The sequence below is a fragment of the Triplophysa rosa genome, linkage group LG14, assembly GCF_024868665.1.
Source record: "Triplophysa rosa linkage group LG14, Trosa_1v2, whole genome shotgun sequence".
NCBI classification, from domain to species: domain Eukaryota; kingdom Metazoa; phylum Chordata; class Actinopteri; order Cypriniformes; family Nemacheilidae; genus Triplophysa; species Triplophysa rosa.
In genome coordinates this window covers 10,297,365-10,313,206 of record NC_079903.1, presented here as the reverse complement: position 1 = coordinate 10,313,206, position 15,842 = coordinate 10,297,365, and the positions used below count along the sequence as shown (strand labels likewise).

Here is a 15,842-nt window from a genome sequence, read left to right as displayed (position 1 = left end):
TCTACAGTCACACAATCAGTTACCCCCTTTAAAAAAATGAAAATTCTATCATTTACTCGCCCTCAGATTGTTTCAGACCTGTATCAATTTCTTTGTTCTGCTAAACACAAAGGAAGATATTTGGAAGAATGTCAGTAACCAAACAGATCTCATCTGATTGACTCCTGTGGTATTTATTTTCACTACTACAGCAGTAAATGGGGGACGAGATCTGTACATTATTCCAAATATCTTCCTTTGTAAATTATTACAGAATTTTCATTTTTGGGCGAACTGTCCCTTTCAAGTCGACCCTGTTGACAGTTTTTTTCCTGCATTAGTTTAAAAAAAATGGGTGTAAATTATAATTTTGGAAGAAAGTACTATTTTAAAGGAATGTTTTGACATTTTGTCCATTAGTGATAAGATATATTACTTTCAATACGTAAAGCGTTATCTTTGGATATATACAAGTCACATCAAGCTTTAAAAAAGCAAGGACTACAATATTAAAATATTTAATCTTTTATTAATTTGAACAGACTAATTCAAATGGACACTTTTGTTAGTTTAGATATTTTTTTACGAGAATTAGTAAAATGTCTGTGACAGAACTGGTTATAATAACTGAATGAAATCTTTTAAAGAAACATCTTAATTTAAAAAATAAAAAAAACATTGATATTGCAAATAGACAAAATATAAAATCTAAATCATTGAAAATATGACAGTCATTTTTATTGGTCTCTTAAAAAGAAACACCTCAAAGGTTTCAGAATGATGAAATGTCCTTTATGATGCGCTGCTGTAGCCCAACACTGTCCTTTATAGATAAAGTTCTGTTATATTCAATAAAATTATTCTTCGAATATACACAAGTTGTTCACGAATCTGTTAAACTTACAATGTTGCGTTAAACAGTTTTGTGGTTTTAAAACTATAATATCTGTTGTCATAGTAACTTTGTCATTTCTGCACAGTTTTAATACACATCATAATACAATAATATATTTTGATCAAATGCTACTAGTAATCAAGAGCAAACTGCTGTCTCGCAAGACAGACAAATTGACTAAATTGACAACAGCTAAATTAGAACAATAAGCACAATATTCACGTGGGGTAAATCTCAACCATAAACTCATGATTCTCGGCAGTTCCAAAGTGCTCCTAAAACTTTATAATCTCCAAGATTCAAAATCTCAACATTTTCAACAATGACCTATGACCTTTCACTTCTGACCTCACAAAAATGACTCACAATGACGTCTTCCCTCTTCAAAACAGACACGAACACTCATCTCACTTGATTCTCTGGCTGAACGGACATGCAGATGTATCTCTAGAGGCCGGAAGACAACGGGGGTCAAAGATGGTTCGCTGGACCAGTTGATTCTCCTCCTGTATCCTCTACGCTCAAACCAAATCCTTCACAAGCCCCAATAAGGTGCGAGGTTTCTGCGGTCCCTCTCGTACACATCGGGGATGACCCCGTATGGCGTCTGGATCATTTTCACAGAGTTCCTTCCAAACAGTTTCCTCTCGTACTCGATGAGCTGCCGCCAGAATCCTCCATTAGGACGAATAACCGGCCGACGGTCTTTAACCCAAGCATGGGCCTCAGCCAGAGAAACCCTGTGGTACTTCATGAGGTAAGCCAAGCAGAGCGAGGCGGAGCGGCTCACGCCAGCCGCGCAATGCACCAGCACGGCTCCCCGTTTGCGGCCCACGCTGTGGATCTTATCTGCCACGCTGTCGAAATAAAGCGCGATTGGAGAATGAGGCATGTCGGCCAACGGGACCTTCACGTACTCCATGTGCGGCCAGTTAAAGTTGGGCAGCTCGATGGTGGCGTTCACCACACAGGTAATTCCCTTGGACAGGAGGAGACTGCGGTTTGACGCCACGTTCCCGCGGCCTAGGAACAAGGAAGGGGTGATCTGGGCGATGCCTCCCAACAGGCTGCTGGTTTCGTGCATCAGTCGGGGAACAGTGGTGGGTACCACTGAACTGCGGTGATGATGTTGATGGTGGTGATGGTGATCAGGGTGGTGGAAAAACCCATGACTTCTGGAACCCATAGAGGAGCGCAGGCAGGAGACAGAGAAGTAGAAACCTTGAGGCGGTGCCAGGATGCCTTTTAGTTCTCCTCGGTCATCTTAAAGCGACTGATGATATCACACAGACCATTGGACGTATCTGGAAGATACCAAGAGCAAGTCAAGTAGATGCTTTGACTGAATGCAATCAATACATCACAGAAGCAACTTGGGTAATGGTAATTGCTTTTATGTGACTGAACCCACAACCTTCCGGTTACCAGTCTAGGTCTTTATCCAGTTAACCAAACTACAACCAACGAGCTGTATGACTAAAAGTTCAGACTTGATAGTAAAAAACAACATTAGCACGGATGAATGCTGGTTCAATGGAGTTAATTACTGTATGTACCCAGCAGATGTGACCCGCTGTCAGATTCATGTCCCTTGAGCTGTGCACAATGTGTGAGGGCCATGTGGAGCAACTGTTCAATGGAGCCTGGAGGAGCCTTATTAATCAAACCACGAATGAGGCTTATGAACCCAGAATAAGCAAATAAACCATGTGTGACAGAAGCGTGATGTTTTAAACAAAACTCAGGGGTGCCTTCGCATCTTCAAAAAGATTTTCTGGGTTATTTTGGTGTGATTTTTGAAGTTGTAAATATGAAAACGCTCTCTGCTGCTTCTGCTTTTTATGTGCTTGGGTTTGTTGACAACTTACATGGCTTTAAAGGGATAGTTCACCCAAAAATTATTTACTCATCCTCATGTGAAACCTGTATGACTATGATCTTTTTTTGGTTAGTTAGGTTAACTATATTGGGCCCATTGACAGACATTTCTCAAAATATCTCCTTTTGTGTTCTACAGAAAAAAGTCATATACAGGTTTTAAAAGACATGGGGGTCAATAAATGATGATTTTTCGGTGAACTGTCCCTTTAAAGGATAAGGGCATATCTTTAAAAAGCCTTTTAATAGAGAGGACATGTGGCCGCCGGAGTAGCAAGACACCACCCTTAAAGGTGCACTACACATAAAAATGGTTAAAGGATATATAAAATTACTTGAAAATGTCAAGTAGCCTACTAATGCTTCCAAAATGCCATTCATGACCAGGGGGTTTAACTACCAAGCGTATCATTGCAAATTTGCTTATGGAGTAAAGTGCAAAGTTAATGGCATAGCGTTAGCTTAAAGCTTTGCTCCAGGACCTGATGACTGTACGGTACTGTATGTTCTCACGTAACGTGGCCCCAGATGCCCCTGTGGATCAGTGCCTGCTGAAACGTGCATCTATGCCGGGGGTCAAGATACTGACAGCCATGAATAACAGCCGAATATGGAGCATCTATTTTTGCAGCCTGTTTTTCATAGCTCACTATGTTTTATTGAAGGAAAGCCTAGCCTACTTATGTGTATTGTTTGTTTTTTCACATCATGCCTGAGGGCTCTATTTCATCCATTCCTCGCTACAATCCAGAGGACTCTGACCCTAATTAGCACGCCACAAATATCAAACCAAATGTTAAACATGAATTGCATCTGATGCCACAGCACCTGTGGTTCTCTGGCAGTGTAATCACATCCTACAGCTGGCTTGGTGCTCTATACCAACATGTGGCTGCCTTCTCTCTACTGTTTTCATCTTCAGTCTTATATATATATATATATATATATATATACAGTATATACAGTATATATCAGATCTTTGAGTAAATGGTCCACCCCACTTCGGTCTGACCGACATCTAATAGTATAGGAAATTTTCCTTTAAAGGCATAAAACATTGGGAAACCAGTAACACATTACAATAAGGTTGTATTTGTTAAAATTCGTAAATGCATTAGCTAACATGAACTAACAATGTATAGTATAATGCAATGTAAGTTGCTTTTAAGCACCTGCCAAATGCATAAATGTAAATGTAAACATCTACAGAAAATATGTTATAAGAACGTATTGCTAACATTCTCATTTAGTTATGACAAGCGTTTCTGAATGTTTTAAACGAGAAGAATGTTTATACCACTTACTGTATGTTTTTTTTAATGATAAATATTATGTCATTTAATATAACAATAATATTTCTAACATTATCTGAACATTTTTCAACAACATAGTATTGATAAAATTCTCTTTTAATACTACTGCAACATTTTTGATAACTTTTAGATAACATTTCAAATTTCTGAAAAAATGTTCCCTGTTAGCTCTGTAGTTTCCTTGCTACCGTGGGCCTTTTTCAGATTTGGAAAACTTTGACTAAGCCAGTGATAATGTTGTTTCCATGTAGACTGAACAAAACCTTGATGCTTTTGATTTAAGTTCACCAGATCGAAAAAAGTAGCAGATTTGTGTGCAATATGCATGAGACATTCAGTGAACAGACAGTGGGCGGTCCATGGGTGTGCCGTCTGAACCAGAGACTACTCCATCTCTATCTTACCTCCGTCTGAGCATACACACTCTTGTAAATGTTTAGACACTGGTAGAACAATAAGTATTCATGTAATGCATAAAGACCTGGTGCACTTTAAAGTTCGCAAGAGTATCATCAATTTAAGACTGTGTCCTTGTGTTCGGTATAGCCTGTGTTTGCATTCATAAAACCCATCTGCCCCAGTTTGCGCCGGCTGTTTCCCCGAACCTTCCTCTACATGAATGAATAACAGCCTGCCAGCCATTCTCATGGGACTCTGAGCACAATAACATCTACAGTCTCTCTCTCTCTCACTGGCTGTCACTCATTTTTCTCTCTGAAATTGTATCATTGGGTCGGATGCATTTTGGGTTTCTACACAAACTTTTCTGTAAGCTTTTCTGCTTGTTAACTCAAAGGGGCAGTCAGTGTCACTTTGACAATGTTTTGGGGGATTTCGTTTTTTCCATTTTCTTTCATTTTTTCTATGTAGTTAATAATTTATGCATTTATAGAGTTTATAAGTTTATTGAGTGTGTATTGATTCTCCGAAAATGTCTACTTTATATTCCTTGGAAACTGTAAAAGCATACAAGCTTCATGAGTTCAAAAATTCATTTTAGGCAAACAACTTCTTCAAAGGCCATTTTCAAGAGCATGTGGCTGAGAAACCAAAATTTTGTGAGTCGTGCCGTGACCCTCAGCACCTCAGCAACCCAAAGTGCAGATTGAGTCAAAGACCTTAGTGCTGAGTCTGACTATCACTTTCTATACAGAGCTATTTATACAAAGGGTGAGCAAAGGAGTAGGAAGAAAGGGAGAGAGATCGGAGGTGAAAAAGGTGGAAATAGTATTTGTGCTGTATAATGTTTTGACTAAAATATATGAAAGAAACAGCAAAATGAAACCATTTACTTGCCCTCATGTCTTCCCAAATCCTATGAGTTAGTTTTTTTACACAGAACGCAAAAGGAATGCTGTTGAGCATTGTTCACATTGCTGGTGTCTGCGCCCAAACCATTTCATGCATTTCTGCTAAAAATGAAATTCGCTTGTGTCAAAAAAGAACCCCTCGCCATGATACAAGAACCATCACCAATTTTGTTCAAGGACAAAATGCTGTAGAACAAAAATGCTTAATTTATTATTTACTAAAAAGGGTAATTACTTCAGGTTGGGTTACAAGACACATGAAAACCAATGGCATTCTGTGTCAATGACGTCAAATCTTCCTTCAAAGTTTAAATATACACTCATGTCAATGACTGCAAATCCTTTTTTTGTGTGTTTCACAACAACAAAAAAGTTGATGAAAAATGGTGCGAAATGATAGAGTTTTCATTTACAAGTGTGAGCTCTTTCCTGAAAGCTGCAGTAAACGTGTATTATGAAAGTACTCTCCGGGTGTTTATGAAAAGGCACTGGCATGTTGATTACCAGTAAATTAGAAGCAATCAATCAATCTTCAATGAATATCTTCTCCACTGGGAACTGAGCAATTTATTTCGCTAGAGACTCAGTGATTCAGTTTCTCCACCTGTGGACTGGCTTGAACACATGTATTCTTGGCATGGCAGTAATGGGCTGCTATGTCAACCTCACACACACATAGATTTATAATTCAGTATGTGTCTCTGAATCTGTCAACACCAGTGCACATCACAGACACTGTGCTCCAGGTCACAAATGCAGTCTCTCTCGTGTGTGGAAATTCTTCCCGAGTGATTCCACCTCCGCAAGCATTAATGGGAATGAGAGACACCTGCTGAGAAACTCGAGCCCCAAAATGGCAGCCCTTCTTCCACACCAAATGTGGAAAACGGGAAACTGAATCCGAGCCGTGTTTACACTATCAGCTTAATCTTGTCAATAGCCGAATGAAACAATTCACGTTGAATCAACAAGTGGCTCCCCAACTGGAAGCATTAAATTGTGAGATGTAAAAATGTAAACATTAAAAACGATTACATATTAACATATCGAAAGATAATGCTCGACTTCATATGCCTGTTTTCACAGGACATTAAGAAAAAGATCAAATGCAACTAATAATAACTGAAAGACCCCTATGAGTTTTTTTTATGGCTGATACCCATAAAGATGACCAACATATAATCTTGATACACAATTTAATGATGTCAAATGAGATGTGTTTATTCAAAATATGCAAAAAAAGAAAAAATGTGCATAATTGATGAGGCTGTAGGGAGATTTTGGATAATTCTGTTAATATACCAAGGTACGCTTTTTTGGCAGATTGATTTGTAAAAGGCAAAATGCAAAGTCCGTTATCAATCTACCCAGCTGGTTTTACATTTTGCCAAACACCGATTTGCACATATTTTCATAATAAAAATCCCTACATACTGTAGGTGTTTTATTATTTTTCATTTTTAAGTAAGCATGTGAAACATTTGGCGACATTTGTTAAATGCCCCAAAATCCGTAACACCTTTGATGGAAAAAATGGCCAGTTATATTATCATTGAGCAAATATACAGGCAAAATGAACGGTAGATCTCTGCGTGTATATTTGTTTCATAGCACCTCATGCTGTTCAGTCACGCACCTCGACGTGTTCCACACACGATGTGGCTATCATTAGATGAATAAAGATTGTAGGCTATTGTTGCCAATAATGCAATCTGCTACAAAACTGGATACAACGATGAACCTGTTGGCTTCACGACTGGAAACAAAATAACTAGTTCAAACTCACGTGACGGAAAATGAAGAAGCATTACGAACGCGCGAAAGCAAACATCGAGGAAAATTATATAAACGAATCGGCGCTGGGTTGCATCCACTTTACGCGCAACATAAGGAGCGTTTGTTTTATTCGCATATGAATACGCATCATAATAAACAATACGCTGAACTAAATACAATATGAAGAGATGAGGCATCGTAAAAGCTGTATTTACACGTAGACAGCGAGGACTTCAGTTGCATCAATTACTCGTGTTCTTCTGAGGCGCTCTAAAGAACAGACTTACAGTAACTTACCTGATCACTTCAGAACATTGAAGGCAAATGTACTCTCAAGTCATGCACGACGGTAAAATCTATTCGTAAAGCGAAGCGCTAACAAGCTGATTATTCCGTAAAATCTCCACGCGCATCTCCGCGATGCGTGCGCTCGTATCTATGGTGCGTGACAACAGGAAATGTTCTATTGGGGATAACATACGCTGAAAGAGCGCAGAAGCGCCTCCCCCGTGCCACACTACTGACACATCACGATCGACACTCACCTACAAATATGAAAGACAAACATCATGTGCAAATGAACACAGTACTTAACTCCTCGGGCTCAGCATGTTTGGGATGGAAGTGCAACTGAGTAGCTCCTCTTATACAGAATAAAATCAGTTTGTGAATTTAATTTATACTTAAGCTAAATATAAAACAGCCATAAATACCACAAACAAGTCCGGTTGAGAACAATATATCTAAATGAAATTTTAGTGTGCGGAAATGAGGAAAGTGTAACACGCTGAATTTGTTTTTAATGATTTGTGTTTGCAACATTGCAATCTATTCTCTGTATCATTAATATGCAAGCCAGAACATGTCTTCATGATTACCACAATCCCACCCCTCTAGCGCACAAGTCAGGTTTACTGAGGTCAAGACACAGGAACCAACCCCAGGCAATATAATACTAACCTCGTAGTCTTTCCAGAATCTGAGGCACAGAGCAAGTCTTTTCATTTGAGATATTTCACCTCCGAGGCAAACACAGAGCAGTACTGTTTGAACTTCCAGAATAACTGTAGTGGCGTCAGAGACGAGAACAGTCTGAAAAAAATGAGGACAAAGACCAGGAAAGTCTGTGGCACACCTGATACTCTTTGCTGGGGTGAGAGCACAAACGCGAGGGAGGGCCCATGTGTGCTCACAGCTTTTCTAGAACAACACAGAGAGAGAAACTTTTGTGAATGAACTCCTTGGTGTGCAAAAGATGATGCAGGAGACCTGTAACTTCTGTTTGCTTTTAAACGCTCCATGCACTCCAACAGGAGTTTTATGGCTTTTAATTTAGTTACATTAGCTTTAAAGTCATTGGTATGAGAAGTAAATAAACTTTTAAAATTGACAGTCTTCCTGTTTAAGAGACCATGGATTAAACATATTAATTGATGACTCATCTTGCATGCAGGAATGTGAAAATTTTAAAGTACCATGGTTCTCAATACCATCTGTGAGCAAAGGATTATACCTGGAGAGATTTTTATTCATGTGCTCGGCTGGCACATTCATCCCCAAAGAAAAACATCACTCAAAGCCTTCAAATGCCCGGAAACCTTTTTGGAGCCATGTGACAAGTCACTCTTTATTTTAAGTATCAGACAGGAAAAGTCCATTTAAGACTTTGAAAAGCCTTTCCAAAAAGCTTTTCCAAAAATAATAAATAAATGGTCTTTATGTATTGTAATGAAAATAAGGAAAAAATTATTACAACTGCCATGTAGTAAAAGATAAAGTGTGCAATTTCTGAACCACATAGTACGAAGAATTGCAAGAATAATGAGTTTCCAAACAAATTTCAAACATCCCGGTCAAGACGCTCAAACAAACTGACTGCAATTCCGTTTGTTGTTGTATATCAACTAATACACAAACAGCTTACAGATTAAAATGTACATTTCACAAGATATGGTTGAACCAGTGTTTTTCAAAGCAGTTGTTTTTTAAATTCTTTACAACACACAGAACCCTTAGTGGCAAAAAGGGACTAACTGCTCGGACCCTGAAGCAAATCACTGCTGTCCTTCTGAAACCTCGTATCTCCATATTTCATGATTTTTTTGTTGTTGCCATGAATCAATATTATTAGTCACCCTTTATGTTTGTCACGGGGTTTTAAAATAACTAACCAATAAAGCATATTAAACAGTTCTTGTCAACTTTGACAACACAGTATTTAATTATTTTTCCATTTCCTGAAAAACAGCAAATTTGGACATACAAGGTTTCAGAAGGACAGCGATGAAATGCAACATTTCGACCAAACAGTCAAAACGTTCGGTCATAATGTTACATGTGTTGTAACATGAAATACATTTGTTAGCTTTATTTCAGCATTAGCTCCTGTTTTATTGTATGTGCAGACTCTTTTTTTGTATTTTTGCAATGCAATAGAAACTTACTACAATAATAACCATCACATGTAATTACATACATTTGAGAAGTCGAATACCTCACAGAAAATCAAGAATAATAATGCGATTGTTGGCGATGAACATTACACTAATTTGACTAATCATTGTTCAAAGAAGAACGAGAGATAGAAGAAAAATAAGGCAAACATAAGTCAGAGGGAGAAAGCTAAGAGCAGTTCAGGATTCAAATGAGACTGAAATGTCAGGTGAGTCACAGTCATTCCTGGGAGACAGTGAGCAATAATTTGTTTCCACTGACTCGCATGGAGGCATCTGCAAAATTTTGTGACACTGTCAAGAAAAACTAAACTGAGCTTCTCAGCGCTGTACTCGAGCACAGCTCTCATCAACTGAGACTTTCACAAAAAAGTTCATATATGTGACCGATGACATACAATAGTTCAGATACCACCCCGTTGCTGAGGTAACAACAACTCATCACTTTTGTATTGAGGCCAATTTTAATTAAATCATGGGAAAAGAATGTTGAACGTGCCAGCTAACCCATTTCACTGCCCCTGTGTGAGAGCTGGAACAGAAATAGATGAGGCGTGCCAGGCATGCTGGCAGAGGTCTAGAGTGTCCTAGCTCTTCCAAAATCTCCCTTCAGGAGGACAGAATAAAATTGGGAAGGTTAGCCGTGACGGAGGAATTTGCTAATGCTAGGAACATCAGGCCTACAAGGTCTCCACCCGCCTGTGAAAGGTTCAGAGTTCAAGTGTATTGTCTGAGGTGCTGTCAATTTGCCACGCAAAATCATTTTGACTAACCCTAAAAACCACACCCTTTACCATCAACATGGACACAGAATAGAAAAGTTCATCAGGTGTTTGTAAAGAAAACTCCCTATGTACCTATAAAACATCTTTTGTACATACTGTATGACATAAGCAGCAAATTTCATCCAATGGATGCTAGCACATAGCACAACATTTCCACAAAATATTAGATATGCAAACATTTATTAGTATTCATTTTGATGGAGACAAATGTTGTTTCATATTGACAGAAAGAGTACAAAATGTAACACAAGAAAACTCAGTAACACTTTACAGTAAGGTTGTATTTGTTAGTACTGTGAATGTACTACTAACAAAAACTAACAATGAGCAATGTGTTTTCTGCATTTATTAAAGGAAAAACACGTATACGATTTTTAAAAGTTAAAATATTCAAAAACATTAGCACAGTTAGATTTGTTACATTACAACTTTCCAACATTTGAATTCAGAGAAATCTGCATTTTAAATAGTGTTATGGCCCTCCTTAGGGTTGCACGGTGTACCGGTGCTACGGTAGCATCCCGATGCTAAAGTTTGAAATTACCCACGATGCCACTATATTTTTGAATGTAGTACCGTAAGTATTGTTGCATATGCACATTAACGTTCATTTAAGCACTTATATTTACTTTTGTGCGGTGTTTCTCTCCTAAATAAATTAATGTTTTGAACGACTTGGATGAGATAATGATTTGTGAGTCATTCATCAAGACACTTGCTTCGTTCTTGAATGAATCAGTCGTTTTGAAAGAAATGGTCAAATAATTCACTAACTTACTTAACGTTTTAGTTTCACATTTAAACTAAGCCTAGCATTTCCCTTTATAAACATTGCTGTATAAATGAAATTGGTCGCAGATTTGAAATAGTTGCCACATTTACTTAATCTAATTACTATAGTTAAACAAAATATTGTAGTATGCATTAAGTGTAGTAATATGTCTGTGTTATCCTCAGTTTCCGTTTTTACTGCTGAAGAAATCACAGGTATGCACAGACACAGACTGATAGCAATATTTTGATGACAATTAATTGAACATATCGTATCGTTCCTTTATTCTTAATGTACAAATATTAATGTATAGTGCATTAAAATAGTGTTAACATTTACAGCTTTTGATTATAAAAATGTATTAATGAATGCTGAATTTAACAACTGATGATTAATAAATGCTGTAGAAGTATTTTTGAACAGTATAGTATATATGTGTGTAAAATACAACCTTATGTTTTTCTGAAAAAATGTACACTGTAAAAAAATCCTGTTAAAAATGAAATTTTCTGGCTGCTGGGGTGCTGGACTGTAAAACTTTGCTGTAATTTTGCAGCAGGTTTGCCAGTAACTTACTCTGGATTTCATTATTTTGTTTTAAACTTAAATAGTTCTTAAATTTTCTTTCATAAAACAAGACTAAATATCTTAGGTAACTTTTCTCGTTATGTAAATGTATCGAAATTTAAGAAGTTGTAAAAACACAAATGCTTAGGAAGCACGTCATTTTTTGCAGTGTTGATGTGCTTATGCCAGTAATGAGACCAGTCTCTTCTGGCTCACTTTGAATATCAAAAGTCAAATTGTTTTTAATTTTGATTAAAGTAAAGTTGAACTCAAATTAAAAACAGTACTAATAGGAAAATATTAAGTAGTAATCAAATCTACAGTAAGTTACTGGCAAAAGTTTTATAGTGCAGTTACATGACTTCCCAGTTCTTCTTGTAAATTTGCTGTCTTTTTCTGTCATTTTACCGTTTTTGCATGTAAATTACATGAAAAATCTGTAAAAAAAAAAAAAAACCTGTAAAAGTCCTTAAAATTACAGTGTTTTGTTTTAGATTATACATGGAAAAACTGTAAAAAAAAAAAACAGACAAATAGGCCTTTATATATCCTATAGTAGAATGACATTATCAGAATGAAGGACTCTTTCTTTAAAACACACTTAATACAGAATTTGTACTAGTAGTATAAAATGAATTCTACCAGAACTGGATTAACAATAATAAAGATGAAACCTATTTTCAGCTACTGACGTAATTCCTTCCTCACAGGGAGCTTCTCAATGCAACCCGATGTCTGATCCTGAAGGCACCTGCGTCTCTACAGCTGTGATCAGTGGGATCAGTATTCTTACTGCTGACACCAGCGTTTCATGAGTGTGTGTGTGTGTCAGTGTGTGTACGGAGTGTCAGACAGCCTTTAGCTTCAGCTGCCCCTGTGTGCTTAATATCAACCCGTTTGTACAGAGCCTGGTACGTGTACGAGGTTAACATGCACCAGTCCAACAAACGCCATCTGTGTACTGTACAACAAACAATAGTCTTGTTGAAGTGGAATAAAGTGTGCTGATAAGCACAAGAGCTACAAGTGCGTCATTGTTTTCTTGCTTCGATAAGCACACGCTGTAAGAAATAAAAACATCAGCATGAAAACAGGCCGGGGAACAGGGATTAATACGTTTGTGTTGAGTGTAAAAGAATGATTTGGTAGCTGAAAATGTGTTAAGGAGAGAGAGAGAGTTATAAGAGAGATGAAGCTCAACCAGTCAGAAGAGCAACAGGGTAAAAGCAGTGTGTGTGTGTGTGTCCAGTCTCTCGACAGTCATCCTCCCCTGAGCCGATCCGCTTTCAGCCTGCAGAATGCCACAGACCTGGTTGCCAAGGAAATGTTCTGTGTTGACAATGGAAGACGAGTTTACATTTGTGCTAATCACAGCCTTGCTATAATGGCGAGCTGGTTGCCAGTGGCCACAGCTGCTCCCCTTAAAGTCAACATGAAACCAAAATCAAGCCTATTTAATTGACTAATCCATGTTCTTGGTGTTATTATATTCTCAGTTGTTCTAAAATATATCTTCAAATAATCAAAACATTTATTAACCCTTTGATAAAAAACAACAGAAACCATCACCAAAATTCTAATTGATTTACTACTTATTCTAATGGATTCCATTCCATTACCATTACAACTACTACAATATTCCTTTGTGCAGTGTATTTTGGGACTTATTCCAGTAAGATTTATCGGTTCACCAAGGCCAGATAACATAACCCAACACATTACATGTAGAGAGACCATCAAAGACCATTAGAGATGGTTTGGGGCAACAACATAAACAAAAGTTATGTGGGCCAAACTTAACCTCCCATAGACCTCCACTAAAAAAAACAATAACTGTTGAGTAGTTTTAATTTAATACAATAATATACAATAAAACATGAATTTAAATTAATATTAAAATAAATTAAATATCAAATAGATTTTTATACTATCAAACACGAAGTTAAATTCGGGCCAGCCGTGAGCATCCAATAAAACAGTTTATAGTTTCCATTAAAACCAATACAACAACCATTATAACTATTCAATATATTAGATATATTGCGAAAATATATTCAGTGATAGTTTCTATTGTTCAATTTTTTTAGCAGGGATATCTGGAAAATCCAGTCCAGAAAGTTTTTTCTTTAGAATATTAAACAGATAGTTCCCCCCAAAATTCTGTCATCATTTACTCACCCTCAGATTGTATAAATGTCTTTGTTCTGCTAAACACAAAGGAAGATATTTGGAAGAATGTCAGTAACCAAACAGATCTCATCCCCCATTGACTCCCATAGTATTTATTTTTCCTATTTGGCAGTAATTACAATAGATTATGAATGCCAGTTTCAGCTTTAAAGAAACAGATAATCCGTAAGAATTCTCTCACCTTCACAAAACAAAACCAGACTTTTTTGTGACCACATCTGCCAAGTTCCAAAAATATGAATAACTTTCTCTTGTAGGAGTTGGATGGTAGTTTTTGACATGAAGGGTTCAAAATCAGCTTTACCAGCTCAAATCAACAGAGGAGAAAGAGGTAAACGGTTCTGCAGCATGTTCCTCTGAGGACGGCTGCCTGTAATTTCCATAAAAATGAGATGATTAAAAGTGGAATGAAAGAACATTATACTAAAACAAAACCTGATTTTTTTTACTGTAATAAAAGTGTCACCACAAACTAAATGGGGATAATTAATGTTGCTGTCTGTAAACAATGTATAAAGCTCCTGTATGTATTTTCAGGTCATTCTCTCTTTTCAGATGTAAGATCTGGTCATTTAATGGTGAAGCTGGTTCACCACATTGGCTAAACTGGTGGGGACTCAATTCATTCCACAACTCAGGCTAAACTGTTTTTTCAGACCTTTCTCCATCCGGGATACAGAACATCATGCCATTAGCGTCAAAAAGCAAAACAGATGGTATCATTTTTTCATTAGCAGTCCAACAACACCATTTAGCAACAGAAATGAGCAACAACAATCACTCAACATTTTTTCAAATCCTGGCAGGGTAATGGAATTTTTTACCCTGCCATGATAAATGCAGATGTTTCATAGATACTGAACGAACTTACAAAGTACCGCCAACACAGAATGATCTGGTGTTACATTAAAATGGAAAACAGGGTCATAAGGTTGCTGCACATTTTCATGGTGCATAACACACATCATCGTTTTAAAAATGTGGAGAAGAACAGAGAAACGGAGCGCAGTGCTCAAAGACAGATCTCATTTAAGTCTGGTTTGATGAGACGGGGCAGATGGGGAATGGGCATGCTGAACAGCAGAACGGCCTCCCACACAGCGAGCCGACACCAGAATCTAACATCTCTCTTTCCGCTCGGCTGCCAGTCAGCGGCCAACTGCTTTACGCTCGGCTCACATTATGATCAGGGACATTATGAGATGCCATTTCGGACTGCGCTCTTGTACTTATACTGTACTTCTGTCAAAAATGTCAAATGAGATTGAAGTCTTTTGCAAGCACCATTGCATTTTAGGAAACAGCATTAGCAATCAGTGTTGGGTGTAACTAGTTACTAAGTATTTAGCTACTGTAATTTAATTACTTTATCCTGGGAAAAGTAAAGTAAGGGATTACTCTTATTTTTTCTGTAATTTAATTACAGTTACATCTGATGTAATCGAACTAATTACTGTGTAATATACAATAGTAGAATTGACATAAACCTTTAAAATCCGTGCTTTAAAGTATCCTTCTCACATTTGAAATACTTTGGTCAGGTAATAAAAATACTTTATGGAGTTTTATATTATTTATTTGAATAAATTAAAAGAGCCGTTTCATGTCTATCCTTGAATCACTTAACTAATCAAGGTTGATATGGAATATATAAAGTAATTGGTAATACGTAATTAAATACTTTTTGGAGAGAGTAATATGTACAGTAATCTAATTACACTATTTAATATGTAATTCGCTTTGGATAAAAGCGTCTGCTAAATGACTAAATGTAAATGTAATTAGTAACTAGTAATTAATCACTTTTTCAGAGTAACTTACCCAACACTGTTAGCGATACATAATGGTATAAGACTTGCATGCGATAGATATGCATAATACTATTTGCGATCACATTAGTAAAGTCTGTGTTCTTTAGATAGCA

General features: G+C 37.1%; 1 protein-coding gene across 1 annotated transcript; it reads right to left on the bottom strand.

The window, feature by feature from the left end:
* Nucleotides 1-559: 559 nt before the first annotated feature.
* Nucleotides 560-7,676, bottom strand: dusp14 (dual specificity phosphatase 14). The gene is made up of 2 exons (XM_057350324.1): nucleotides 7,449-7,676; nucleotides 560-2,178 (listed from the first exon to the last, which is right to left on the bottom strand). The coding sequence occupies exon 2, from the start codon at nucleotides 2,058-2,060 to the stop codon at nucleotides 1,410-1,412; it is 651 nt and encodes a 216-aa protein (XP_057206307.1). The 5' UTR covers nucleotides 2,061-2,178; nucleotides 7,449-7,676; the 3' UTR covers nucleotides 560-1,409.
* Nucleotides 7,677-15,842: the final 8,166 nt, after the last annotated feature.

Bases quoted from the DNA above. Each gene is read 5' to 3' on its own strand.
- dusp14 (XM_057350324.1), bottom strand. From the start codon at position 2,060: ATGGGTTCCAGAAGTCATGGGTTTTTCCACCACCCTGATCACCATCAC.